The following is a 14739-nucleotide window of genomic DNA, read 5'->3' on the forward strand; positions in this document are numbered from 1 at the left end:
AGTCCTATATCACTGAGGCACGCTGCTGAAGACACCAAGCAACACACCCCACCTGGTCACATTATACTGACAGCGGTCCAGACCGGTGGGTAAAAGATACCTTCATATTGTTTTATATTCATATAGGTGTTGGGGAGTTGTGCTTATCAATTATCAACAACACGACATCAAGCCAGACTGATATGGTAATTGGACCAATCTTTGGGACATTCTGTATTAGAACTCATTTGACCGTTGAGGCCCAATGGGCCTGTTATTATTCTATTTTGTTCTAAATGTGTTGGTTAGGCTTTCAGTTGACTAGATCATTATGAACTAAACTTTAAAGGATAATGGATATCTCTGTTACATATTCGGTAGTTTTATATAAGCACTTGTCGCGCTGTTTTTGAAGCGCTAAATTTTGTAAAAGAGAGTTTCTGATATTGAAATTAATATTAAAGTCTAAATTAAATTACACCCACGCACTAATAAATTGTAATTTTTAGATTTGCGCTCAAAGTTGGCTACTAAAATAAGTATGTTTACAGTATGTAAGTGACCGCGTTCAACATCCTCGATACCTGGCCAAGACACAGGGACCTGGCACGAAAATCTTTAACCAACCGTATACATATATATATTATAGTATATATAATATAAATATATATGTATACTGTTGGTTTAAAATTTTCGTGCCAGGTCCCTGTGGGCCAAGACGCTCCTTTCACTATCGATATATTCATCCTTCGGTAATATATATACTTAAAGGCCCACTACCTTCCGAAACGGCTTTTAATTTTTAAAATGGGAATATAAAACAAGATCGATAATTTTGTAGAGTCGCAAAAATTGTTAACTTACCGTTAGCACTACATTTATCATCACCTTCTGAACGATTTGATTAAAATAAATAAAATGTTTATTTTCATAACGCGGGTCGTATTATGTTTCCCGCCGTCATCCTAAATACCACGCGGTAGTTGACTATCACTGCGCCAGACGGCAAAACAGCGAATTGACTCTCCACTGTTTTCATATGTTACGCAGGAAATCTTGCATATGTTTGGTGTCGTAACCTTATTTAGGTCACACCGGTATGCATTTTCTGATGTTATTAATGTTTTTTAAGAAACCTTTATATTTTGCTCGGGAAAGGTAATGGGCCTTTAAACTGAAGGCATTTCTGAAACTAACAGAATATTGCCAAGGACGTATATGAGACTTATAAATCCTTGATATTGCTAAGAGCAAATTTTAGTTCAACTTCAAAGCCATGGATACGTGGCATGCAGTGTTAAGTGCACCTTTGTTCACACCTGTTGAAAATGCAGCACGTGCATCCTTAAGATTTATTTGTCAAAGCGTTCAGGTGATCACGAGTAAAATACGTGTCCTTCAACTGCGCATGTCTGACATGTCACTTCCTTTCAACGCAACGATGGCCGGCAAAACAGTATTCTGTAGCATTTTTGCTGTTCTAGTATCCATTTCGACAGTTTCTGGCTTGTATTTTCATATTGGAGAAACGGAGAAAAAATGCTTTATCGAAGAAATACCTGACGAGACAATGGTTGTAGGTAAGGAGATCTCCCCAAATGCTTACCATCTACACCAAATGTTGCCACCTGTCAACGTTGAGAATGTTGTTCTCTGAGCACAGGTTGGACACATGAAATTTATATTTATATAGCTAGCTATACAAAATCGACGGTAAACAAGTTTTTGAAGATAAAAAAAGGCTTCCGGTTCCGCTCAAAACCTACTCCTGAAACTTGCAGTGGTTGTTTATAACGATCATTCAAACATATTGAAAGCAGTTTTGATGAGGTATAATTAAGCTAATTAAGTTAATCATTGTGTAAAAGGAGCGGGTCGGTGTGGCTTGTAAATAGTGTTAAATACGGTCTCTGTCACTCAGCTGACGGAGCATGCTTCTTTGGCTCAGTCGGTAGAGCCGTAGATTTCCAGCCGGAGACCCGGGTTCGATTCCTGGTCGGGGCACTCGACAGGAATGTGCATTTTCCCTGTTCTTCTACATTGGCGCCCAACTAAATAACCCATGGTAGGTGGTTAAAGAGTCTCGGGTTGAGATTTAGGAAATCTCAAGAAAACAGGCGTATAGTAGTGTAAAAGGAGCGGGTCGGTGTGACTATTACATAGTGTTAAATACGGTCTCTGTCACTCAGCTTACGGAGCATGCTTCTTTGGCTCAGTCGGTAGAGCCGTAGATTTCCATGCCGGAGACCCGGGTTCGATTCCTGGTCGGGGCACTCGACAGGAATGTGTATTTTCCCTGTTCTTCTACAATTGCTCTATTTTTCGAACGAAAAGTGGTTGCATAGTGTTCAAATTATCCTAATACACATTCCCTGCAAGTTTCAGGAGTTGGTTTTAAGCGCAAGCATTTTTATCTCCAGAAATGTTGTTTTTTCGCTAGTTTTGTATAGCTATTGCTATATAATAGCAATGAAATTTACATGTACCCAACCTGGTACATGTGGATGCAAAAACTGAATAATTTAAAATCATCCAGGTTTCCAATATAGGTTTAATAACATTCTATGTTTTTTTTCATCAATGAAACGTTGATACTGTCATTCTCTGAGATCGTCGGAAACTTGATTTTAATTGGAATTAGACAAACGAAAAATTACCCTAGAAAATTGGCAAAAAATTTAAGCTACGTATGGGGCATCGATAAATTATTGGAAGATACTCTCTCTTTACATAGTACGACTGATTATATTGAAGGATCCCATTTTATCTGAGAAAACCACTTTAAAGGGACAATTCATTCTACGAGAACATTAAAATTTGTATATATATCGGAAAACCCCCAGTTCTAATGGAAATTAGATCAGTCGGTTTTACTGTGATATGTCAGAAAATCCCATGGTGGTGAAATGCGTGTGAAATGTTCAAACTCACTCGCTGTCCGCTATTACACATTGTGGTCGAATATCTTGTATGCCGAACCCAGTCCCTTGCTCGTAGAGTAATGCTACTTTTGTCTAGAACTGCTCAAATCGCTCTGACAGAAGTGTGTTTACCTTATTAGGTGAATTGTTTTGCCTAAAAAATCATTATATCACCTCCACAGTGGTTATGTAGTTCATTTGTTTAACGTGCGTGACTTTGGCTCGGGTATGGGTACAGCGTACATATTGTACCTGCTTAATCGTATTGATCAACGATTTATAATTACAATGGTATCAATTAAAATACTAAATAATGACGTGGAATTTGTCAATATCTTATGTTATATGTTTCATAAGAAATGTAGAACAATACATTTATGCCATATTTTGCTTCTTGGTTATGTAAAAGAATTAGCCTGAGTGAATTGTCCCTTTAAGGCCAAAAAAAAATTTATATGCATGTTTCAGGTTACATGACTGAAAAAAATAGGGTAGATCGGTCAGTAATTTATTTTATTTTATTTCATTTTTTAAGGATAGAGGGGGGAGGGGTTGAGTTGCTTTGTTACTACATTACAAAGTAGGCTGGCTAGAAGTCTTTTATTTCTCATTACCATAATTGAACTTTATCTGGATAAACTTAAAGCCAGCGTAAAAATCTAAATTGAAAACTTCACACACTACATTTTTGTTTTGAAAAAGCGTGATAAAATAGGTAGAGACGGAGTCACGGAGGTAAAAACTAGGGTAGGTAGGGGTACCTGAAAAATACATATTATTTTTTGGCCTAATGGAAAACCCAGTGCAAACTCTAAAAGAACGAATAGAATTTAAATGTTTATTAACAGGGATCATTTAATGTTTTAGAGAAAATTATGATTCAAAAAGCAGAAATGGTGGTCAATTTTTTACTCTTATTTAAAGATGCTCCACCGCTGACAAATGGTATTTTTTCACAATCAAAAACAGCAGCAGACGATTTGATATTTTTCTTCAGTTACAAAAGTTACTTACTTTACACCATTACCATCGTTGAAAAGTTTGAGCTTCTAATTTTACTTCAAGTTTAAAATATCGAAAATAATTAATTGCATCCCGAAAAAAATCCGTTACACTATATCATATATGGAATAATGTACTGATTGCGCATGCACCAAAGGCAAATTAAACTATTTTATATTATATTTTGTGTTAACTAGACATATATATACATGATTAAACACCAATTATTGTTCAAATTATGAATATCATTTATGCTCTGTCGGCAGTGGAGCATCTTTAATATTGATAGTTGCACTACAACTCAAGGTTGACGTAGATGAACTTGGTGTATTATGATAAATACAAATGTATGCATAAATTTGCTACCTCTAGACTTTAAAATTAATCATAGAACAAAGGAGAAGGTAGGTTAAGACTCGAATATGGCCGCAAAATTAATTCTCCAGTAAAGAATACCATATTTAGCCATATAACAGTTGAATACATTTGCTAACACATTACATCTCGAAAATATCCCGCATGTGCCAATTATGTTCACTATGATGTCATCAACATGCAGTTTCCCGCCATTTTTCTTGAAAAATCATACTTTTTGAGTGGTTTTCTCTAAAAATGAATGTGGCCGCCTTCGTGGAGCAGAAAGAGATTTTCATACGTTGTGTATCGTGTATTTACGTATATCCATGCAAAATATAAATTTGCTCCAAGGTGGTGGCCTAACCCATTTCAAGCCTTTTCTAACCTAAAGATGATGAATTTCTTGTAAAATTTGCTGAGAAGAGGAAAATCATCAATTTGATGACGTCATAGGTGGAGCACATCGTGTACATGGTTATAAAAAGTTATGTTTTGACGAATGGCAAGTATGAGAGTTTTTATTCATGTGAAATTGATTTGGATCAGAGTTAATATTTTTAGGCCTGAAAAATTAAGGCCAAATCCTGGTCCTATCATATCTACTCCTTTTGTTCTAAATTGATTTAGCAATCTTCAAAATGGAAGTGTTTAATGCTACAGAATAATTGTTGGCGGAAGGGAAATTTATTCTCTGAAGGACTAAATCAGAGCTAGATTGATCCCTAATTAATGTAGATTCGGATATATTTTGAATTTGCTGTTTCAGGCCATTACAAAGTTGAGATTCTAGACAACAATATTAATGACTATGTACCAACAGTATATGGATTAGGAATGCATGTAGAGATCCGAGATCCTGAAGACAAAGTTGTCATGTCAAGGGTAAGCTGCTGGGTTGTTGAGCACCCAAAGTTATATGAAGGTTTTGTGATCATGCTGCAATTTTAAGAAGATTTGATAAAAGTCAGATTAGCTATTATTAACACAAAAGTGTTTGTTTGCTGTCATTAGTAACAGTAAATTAACTTAAATTATTATCAATCATTACTCTCGAGGATTATCATTGACTTGGAAAAATATGACTGGAGCATTGTTCTTGTCATGTGTTCAATATGTGACTTTTTACCTTACCGGTATATTATATTTCATGATACTTGCTATTCTGACTACTGCAAATGCTCTTAAAAAGCAGCATGTGATACTGTAAAACAAAAAGCAAGCAAAAATGCTTGTCACAGAAAGGAAGCGCCATTTCAGTAGCAAAATATTGAATTTACTTCCAGGTAACTACAAAGTACAGGTGTATGATTATACTGTGAAAGACTACATGCCCAGTGCCCCAGGGTTGGGGATGTTTGTTGAAGTTAGAGACCCAAACAATGACATAGTATTGTCAAGGGTGAGTTCTACTGTCATTTCCAGAATTCTTTACATATGGAGACCATCAGTACTTTGATTTTCTTTCTTTTTTTTTTCTTTCCATTAATTTTTTTTTTAATTTTGAGCTTACATGGTAGTAATAGGATTAAGATATATTCAAATATATAAGTATAAGATAAATGAGTTGTAGATTAAAACACATAAATAAAGATAAACCTATTAATAAAGATAAACCCAATGCATGATATACTGTCTTTCCATATTACAGAGTTAGCTCCCTTGTGGGTAGGTAATTATTTTGTGAATGCAATTAAAATTGTTTTCTCCGAAGAACATGGTGTTACACACGCTCACAAACATTTGACATCACAATCAATTGGTACCTACCTGAAAGGGCAGATAACTCTAGATCTGTAATATGCAAATACAGAATATTTACACAGAAGAAATCATTATCCATGGATCGATATCTAATTATGATTAGAATCTTTTAATATGGATGACTAAATCCTTCAATCCTGTAACATTGATTATTCATTCAAATACTTGAATGACTGATTTAAAAATCCCATGTCAGTATTTCACTGTTTTAATCTATTTACTGGGATATGTGGATTTATCACTTGCTATTTCTGTTTCTTTTTGTTTTAAGTCAATGCATGCTTTATCTACTTCTTAAAAGATATTTTTGTTATAACATGGATTTGTTCTGAAATAATTTATTATGGTTAGTCCAAAGGATTCACATATATGTCTAGATTTTGTATTTTATTTTTGTTGATAAATATCTTAACATATTTGCATGAGAAACTATTTTTTATTTATTTTTCGTTTTGGTCTCCATATAGAATGATGGAATACAGTATACGTTAATGATATGGTAAATTATTTGGTTGTATTTTGTGACCTGCATTATGTTTTTATTTTCTGGGTGGATGGTTTTTCAGACTATTCTTCTATGTTGGTCTTCTATAGTTTTTTATTGCTTTCAATTTGATTTAAGCACTTGTTTTTCGTAATCTCCTATCCTTTTACTTCTTCAGGTGCTTTTGGGTAAAGTATGATTTAGCATCGATTAGTCCCACCTAACAGTGATTGTGATATACGTTATGCTGTATTTTGACACAATTTTTTAGCCCACCATCATCAGATGGTGGGCTATTCAAATCGCTTTTTGTCCGTGGTCCGTCGTCCGTCCGTTAACAATTCTTGTTATCGCTGTTTCTCAGAAAGTACTGAAGGGATCATTTCATATGTAGGTTCCCCTAGGGCCCTAGTTGTGCATATTGCATTTTGGGACCAATTGGTCAACAAGATGGCCGCCAGGCAGCCATCTTGGATTTTGATACTTTAAAGTGTACACGGAACGGAAAACGATATTTAGATATGTTATTCTGTTTGATCTCCTGACAAGAATGTTGAAAACCGCATCAAAATCGGCCGCTTCAGTACTGAGATACAGCCCTCCGAAGTGCTCGATTTTTACCTGTATATCGACTGCTAATCAGGGAATCGGCCGCTCACGCTGATTTGAGGAATAACCGGATGTGACGTCACGAGGACAACGGCAGTGAAGTGTTTGGTAGTGGGGTTTTAGCAAAAAGGGGGACATATATGTATTCCTGAAATGGGGTTACGAGAATTTTACAAATATATATACAGTATACAGTTATGTTGACGATTTAATTATATATATAATAGGAAATATTACAACTGAAATCAGGCTAAATACATATGTAGATAAGCGGAAACATGTATACGTTATTTAACGCATTTAACTAGAGATCTTATCTCTGTTTTAACAACTTTCTAAATTATCAAACCTCGGGAATATTCCATTTTCATTATGTGATCTAAAAAGAGACGAATTAGAAAAATGATGGTTATATAATTATTCATTTGAATATGTTTCTGTATAAATAAAAATTCTCTCTGGGCCTATGGATTTCAACAGAAATATATATGTATTTATGTTTCTGATTTCAAGAACCAACATAACGAAAAGAAAATGTTTTAAATGTATTTCATAGTTCAATACATGTAGATATCATAGACATAAATTAGGAGGGGAGTAAAAAATGGATATCCGAAATCTAGCAACTATCAGAAATATCAAAATATTGACATTGAGCATTATATTTTCATTGTTCTTTCTCGACATGCCATTTGTAAATAATTTTGTAGTTTTTGTTATAAAAATACATTTACGTGTAACCAGAACATATAAACAAGATAAATGTATAATGAGTCTTTCTGAAATATATACTGTACATCTAGTAATTGATACACTTGTTATATGTTATGTTAGAACGGTATATTTTACTGTAAACCAGGGATTTTTAAGTGTAAACAAATATTACATTATACAACAATTACATGATGGTCCATCGCTAACTTACCTGTGATCTTACTTTTGACAGCTGACGCGAGCTAATCAACAAAGCGTGACAGGTCACTAAACACCTTTCTTACGTAATCTGGGTAGCCCCCTCATTAGTCTCGGTTGACCACGCGGTTTAGTTACTGCAGTATACAGGTATAGAGATTAACGCAGCACGACAATGACAGTTCTGTTTTTGTTCTGTACTTGATATCTGCTACTTGGATTAGACTTGTCACTTAGACATCTTCAGTCTCATTGTTTTCGTCTGACCCGTGCATGATTTATTTTTCAATTAAAGACACTAATGAATGAACTTGAGCGAAATATCAACAAGTCGCCGAGTGTACTGTATTATATGTAAGCTGAATATATTTCGTCAAAAAACAAATAGATCGATTTCAGATGTAGATGCATTTACATATATGCAAAAAATTCTGTTTGGAATCATAACTTAATCGTATGGACAGGTTTTATAAAAAAGTCAGAAATCTGTTAAGCTGGTTTGGCCAGTAGACACTCAAAGACCCGAGTCGGGCTTTGGATAACATAATCAAGAATCCTTGATATAATATTCACATATATGTGGTTCCAACCACCGCAAATATACAACGTACGTGGATTATTATGAACATTTTATTGTGTAAAATTATGCAGTAATTGCGTAGAGATGTTCATTTATCTAAGACAGGTACATCAATATACATGTATGCATGGCATAAATCCCTGTTTTCAAGCGTTTTTCAAACTCATATATGTGATTAAGGATAATATTAAATAGGTATCGGACATGAACACAGGTATTTGTGTCTTCAAAATCGATATTTACAAACAGATAGTTTATATTAGATGGCAGACACCAAAAATCGCCTCTCTATCTTATGCGAGTAGAATAGGTCCCGTTGTCCTCGTGACGTCACAGGTCAGGGGTCCCGAATCGAGGTCAATGGCTTGGGGCTTCAGGTGTGTTTTAGAGAAAAGACGCATTATCTCTAATACTGTAATCGCTATGAAACTCGTACTTTCTCCATTCTAAATTTTATCCAAAGACGCATTTATCAAGCCTTCTATACCAAACCATTCCGTGTATACTTTAAAGTTTGTTATCGCTATTTCTCAGAAAGTACTGAAGGGATCTATCTCAAATTTCATATGTAGGTTCCCCTAGGGCACTTGTTGTGCATATTGCATTTGGGACCGATCGGTCAACAAGATGGCCGCCAGGCAGCCATCTTGGATTTTGATACTTAAAGATTGTTATCGCTATATCTCACAAAGTACTGAAGGGATCTTTCTCAAATTTCATATGTAGGTTCCCCTAGGGCACTTGTTGTGCATAATGCATTTTGGGACCAATCGGTCTACAAGATGGCCGCCAGGCAGCCATCTTCGATTTTGGTAGTTAAAAATTGTTATTGCTATATCTCACAAAGTACTGAAGGGATCTTTCTCAAATTTTATTTGTAGATTCCTCTAAGGCTCTAGTAGTGCATAATGCGTTTTTGGATCGATCAGTCAACAAAATGGCGGTCAGGCAGCCATATTGGATTTTGATAGTTAAAGATTGTTATCACTATTTATCACAAAGTACTGAAGGGATCTTTCTCAAATTTCATATGTAGGTTCCCCTAGGGCTCTAGTTGTGCATAATGCGTTTTTGGATGAATCGGTCAATAAGGCTGCCATCTCGGATTTTGATAGTTAAAGATTGTTATCGCTATTTCTCAGAAAGTATTGAATGAATCTGTCTCAAATTTCATATATAGGTTCCCCTAGGGCCCTAGTTGTGCATATTTCGATTTGGGACTGATCGATCAACAAGATGGCCGCCAAGGAGCCATCTTGGATTTTGATAGTTGAAGTTTGTTACTGCTGTTTCTCAGAAAGTACTGAAGCGATCTGTCTCAAATTTTATATGTAGTATGTTTGCAAAAGTTTGAAAAGCAGAGAAAAGATCCATCTTTCCTTTGTCAGACATAGATCATTCTTTGGTGGGCGCCAAGATCCCTCTGGGATCTCTTGTTTGATGTTACAATCAATGCAAGGTGTGACTAATTGTCAGCAAATCATACTTCATAGTATTGGTATCTTGAAATTGACATATACATTCATTTGTCAACAAGCATTGTTGCATTATTGTTATTTAATGTTATACTTTTTTCCAGGTCTCCTTGTCTTGAACAAAATGCAATAATCGATGTGAAATTATGTTCATTTGACATAGCTGTTAAATTGTTCAGCAAAACAATTAGTATGCCACTAGATCTTGACAAAAATGTCAGTTAACACTATCAATAAATTTGATCTGATTTCATTTTGTTCTGCTATATCATATCAAAAATCAATGGTCATTCTACCACATCACTTGAAGTAAGGAAGGATCAATGTTTCTCAATGTATCAATATCCACTCATTCAATTACCAAAATATTTTCAACTTCTAGACAATGGTTTAGAGTGAGACTAATACTAAAGATATATATGCTGCAGTAATTGTATCAAGATAAATGTCTTGTTAGATATATTGACTATTATGTTGTGTTATAGACATACGCTGCTGAAGGACGGTTCACATTCACATCCCACCTGGCTGGAGAACATGTCGTCTGTCTCCACTCCAACTCAACAGCCTGGTTCTCCAGTGGACAGCTTGTATGCATTATTAACTCAGAAAATTTACCTTATTATTATAAATCAAAATACTGTAGACTTCCATATCAATTTTTCTCAATACTGATTTGTTCCGTTAGAATATGTATTGAATTACATTTATTTAGCACTGAAAATTATATTTCAAATAAACATCAATTTGTGTGTGTGGGGGGGGATTACATTATAGGATAATTGAATTGAATATTCTTCATAATATGACATATGATATATTCTCCCTATGTAAAATTATCAAAATGTTCCAACACCTCAATTTTAAATTGCAAGCTTTTTTTCTATTCAGAATTTTAATTACTTTAGTTTTAAAAGTAAATATATCTTAATTTGTGACACAGCGAGTTCACCTGGACATCCAAGTAGGAGAGCATGCTGTAGATTACTCTCAGATTCAGGCAAAAGACAAACTGTCCGAGCTCCAACTCAGGATCCGTCAGCTACTGGACCAAGTTGAACAGATTACTAAGGAACAAAACTACCAAAGAGTGAGTAATTAACAACTCTGATGCAGTGATGTTCATAGAGAGGTGCATTGAGGCATCATCTATCCTTGTGTTATATGACGTTGGTAGGATTATCTCCCTTTAGCTATGGTAGTTTGTGTTGTCAGACATAGTTGTGAAATCATTTTGTGTATCTAGTCAAAAAACTTTTATAGCTATTTATTACATAATTATATTATGTATGAACACTATTTATTCTAATATCACAGGACGTTAGTTGTATTTATAAAAAAAAAAAAAAAAAACAATAAACAAATCATATATCACAGAGGGATTTACTAGTTCATGTGACATTGATTTCTGAAACCAGAATACTATTGAAGAAATTCATAATGTAAATATATCAAACCAGGGTGGGTTTAAGTTTTCAAATTACCTTATAGTAAGGTATTCAGGCTATCTTTTTCTAATGAAAAGTTGAATATTACCTGGATTGTTGTTTGATTCTTGAATACATATGTATGAATTATTTATCTGGTTCACATGTTGAAACAACTTTTCCATTTCAGTACCGTGAGGAAAGGTTTAGACAGACAAGCGAGAGCACAAATCAGAGAGTATTATGGTGGTCCATTGCTCAGACTCTCATTCTTCTGCTCACTGGATTTTGGCAGATGAGGCATCTAAAGAGTTTCTTTGAGGCTAAGAAGTTGGTATAGGCCACAACATCATTATAAGGCAGCAGACAGGCTGTAGATCAGGAGTTTGGACACCTGTAACTCGAGTTATTTCTAGAAAGATGCTTTGGGAATTGTTGATTTCAGGGTAAATTCATATCAATGTCTTTTGAGATCAAACTTTAAAAAAACTACACTGTTCAATTTCACTCTATATGTAGTTTATCTGGCATAACAGGGTGATGTTGATCATAATAACATGGTACGGAAATCAGATGTATACATCATATACAGTCAAACTTGTCTAATCTGAATTTGCATATTACAGAGTTATCTGCCCTTGCGGGTAGGTATTGATTGTGACGTCATGTGTTTTCGAGCGTAACGTCATACTTTTCGGAGAAAATGACGTAAATTGCGCTCACAAAATAATGACGTAACAATCGAGCTAACTCTGTAATATGCAAAGACGGAATAAGACCGTCAAAGGAAATAGTGACCATTATACACTGGTCAAATAGTGTTAAAATTGCCATTTGGAGCCCTATGAAAGTGGTCTTATTAAGCAAATATTCTTCATACAGAAATGGTCGCTAAGACAGGTTTAACTGTACCAGGTATATTTTAAACCAAAAGCTACAAGTCAACAGGCACCTCGAAAAATTATAAAAATACATAAATAGTCAGTGTGAAGGGGTTTGAATCCTTTAGATTTGTGTACTAAAGAAAGACAAGATCAAAAGAATACTGCCAGATTTATAATAGATGATTTTCATAATAAGTTAAAGGCCTATAACTCTTGAAATACAGCTTGTTGAAAAATGTTTCACTTTTTTCATATTTGTATCAATTCATATAAGAACAAGAAATGTGATATCCTGTTATTGATACTTTAATATGGTTCATTAACATATAAAATATTCTAGTTATTATTTTAAACGGCTGTTACAGAAATTCAAAGTGCATATAAGGTTTCTTTAAAGAGAAACGAGATTACCGGATACAATTGAGCTGTGATCCATTTTTGAAACTTTCAAAACTGATTAAATTAAATAAACTGTTACCAAGATCTCTGTTTTTGTAGAAAAATGCAAGAAAAAGATTATTCTAAAATAATCAAAATGATAGTAACTGACTTTAATTGTGAAGCCATATTTCATTTTCATTTCTGCACGCCTATTATCCCCATCTTTTTCTGAACCTTTAGTTATTGTGGGAAATGGTTATTAAAGTATTATACCCTTGCATTATATATCACCTATTTTGATTATTGTCCCTCAATATCTTAGAATGTTTAAATGAAGTGCTTTTAAAAAAATTGATATGGCTTTACAGAAGTTGAGCAAGTTTTTGTGATAGTTAATTACAAGAATTTTACTTGATGTAAGTAAATTTTGAATGTGAGTGTGAAAAAAATGCTGTATGGTGATGGAACTGATGCCAATAAAAATCTTATACTGCCTCTTGGTACACCAGTTCTTCTGGAGAGTGTGAACCTAAGCTAAAAGTTGGTAGAATGGTATACATTTTTTCCGTTTTAGGTTTAAATATCTTTGTTTCCTAATGAATGTATAGAAGTATTTCACTGTTGAAATGATGATGTTGATGGATATTTGTTCTCTTATTGAATGAAAATACATACATAATCATGTATAGAAAGTATGCATGGAGTTTATCCAAGTAAATCATTGCTTAGCAATTTCTTTTATTCTGTTGTATTTTCGACTTCAGTCTAAATTCATATTACTGTTATAATGCAGAAGCATGCATACCAAACTGCAAATACAGAAAGTAATAAGAGATTGTAGCAGCCAGGTCACCCAGTATCATGTGTGTAGAAAACATCATGTTTGCCATTTATTATGAACACTCAGAAAATCCTGTAAAGATATGAATATGCTGTAAAAAATGTGCTTGTAAGGTATGATTGGATCTACATTGAATGTAAGATGAATAACTGAGAACTGAAAGATTTGACAAAAATAAGTAGTATAGAAATAGGTGAACTTGTGTGTCTATTTATATCAGGATATTGGGAAATCCAGAAAGTATCCACACTTTATTTAGTCTAAAAAGGTATGTTAAGAACATCGAAATTAGTTTAAGAATTTCTGGTACAACAAGTTCGAGTATTTGAAATTAATTACATCGTTTGCCAGTTTTTATTAGAACGACTTCGAGTATTTGAAATTAATAACATAGTTTGCCTGTTTTTATTAGAATGACTGCATGTAATAGTATCAGGATTTATTTGGGCATTACCCACACTTGTTAGAGGTTTCTTTGAAAGAAACTGTATGCTTCTTAATGCATGAGTGCTAAACCAATAATGTTTGGTTCAACTACATTACGATTGCTAAATATTTCAACAATTTTTTTTCCATCATGTAAATAAAAAATACATAATACCTGATAACAACACTACCATGCATACTTGTTGATTGAATTTTCATTAAGTGATTTACTGGAATTTTATCCTCCTTTGAAGTGAAATTTTGTTTGCTTTATGCTTTGTGATTTTTGCTGTCACATTGAAGTGTTCAATGAGAGTTAGAAAGAAGAGGAAGGAGTGGGGTCGGTGTGAGAGTGATGATGATGATAAATGGGTTTAATTTCCAGCATTTGGTTGATAGTCTCATTTCTTAGTAATGTTTCTCTGTTTATTTATTGTGACTTGTTGGGAGGAAGTGTGAAACTGTAATAAATAGAAATATACCAAAAAAAGTGTGTTTGTATCATTACATATAGCATAATTAACCCAATCTTATACTCAATCTGATTAAAATACAAATCCTTCTTATCACAACGTTAATAAAAGGATCTGACAACATCACATTTGGGGTCACGTTGTGGTGACCTTTGGAAATGGCTAATAAAAAATGTATTTGATCTGAAGTACATGATTCCTTATGGGATGTTGTCAGATCCTCTATT

At 34.1% G+C, this 14739-nt stretch overlaps 1 protein-coding gene across 2 annotated transcripts; it reads left to right on the plus strand.

Moving 5' to 3' along the window:
• Positions 1–1386: 1386 nt before the first annotated feature.
• Positions 1387–14529, plus strand: LOC138335076 (transmembrane emp24 domain-containing protein eca-like). 2 transcript variants are annotated; one of them, XM_069283981.1, is made up of 5 exons: positions 1387–1559; positions 5543–5658; positions 10566–10670; positions 11024–11170; positions 11698–14529. In XM_069283981.1, the coding sequence occupies exons 1-5, from the start codon at positions 1388–1390 to the stop codon at positions 11845–11847; spliced, it is 690 nt and encodes a 229-aa protein (XP_069140082.1). In that variant the 5' UTR covers position 1387; the 3' UTR covers positions 11848–14529. The 2 variants fall into 2 exon arrangements, with proteins under 2 accessions (XP_069140082.1, XP_069140081.1); XM_069283980.1 differs by lacking the exon at positions 5543–5658 and adding an exon at positions 5026–5141 and having other exon boundaries at positions 1388–1559.
• Positions 14530–14739: the final 210 nt, after the last annotated feature.

The sequence above is a fragment of the Argopecten irradians genome, chromosome 11 (assembly GCF_041381155.1).
Source record: "Argopecten irradians isolate NY chromosome 11, Ai_NY, whole genome shotgun sequence".
Classification (NCBI taxonomy): Eukaryota; Metazoa; Mollusca; class Bivalvia; order Pectinida; family Pectinidae; genus Argopecten; species Argopecten irradians.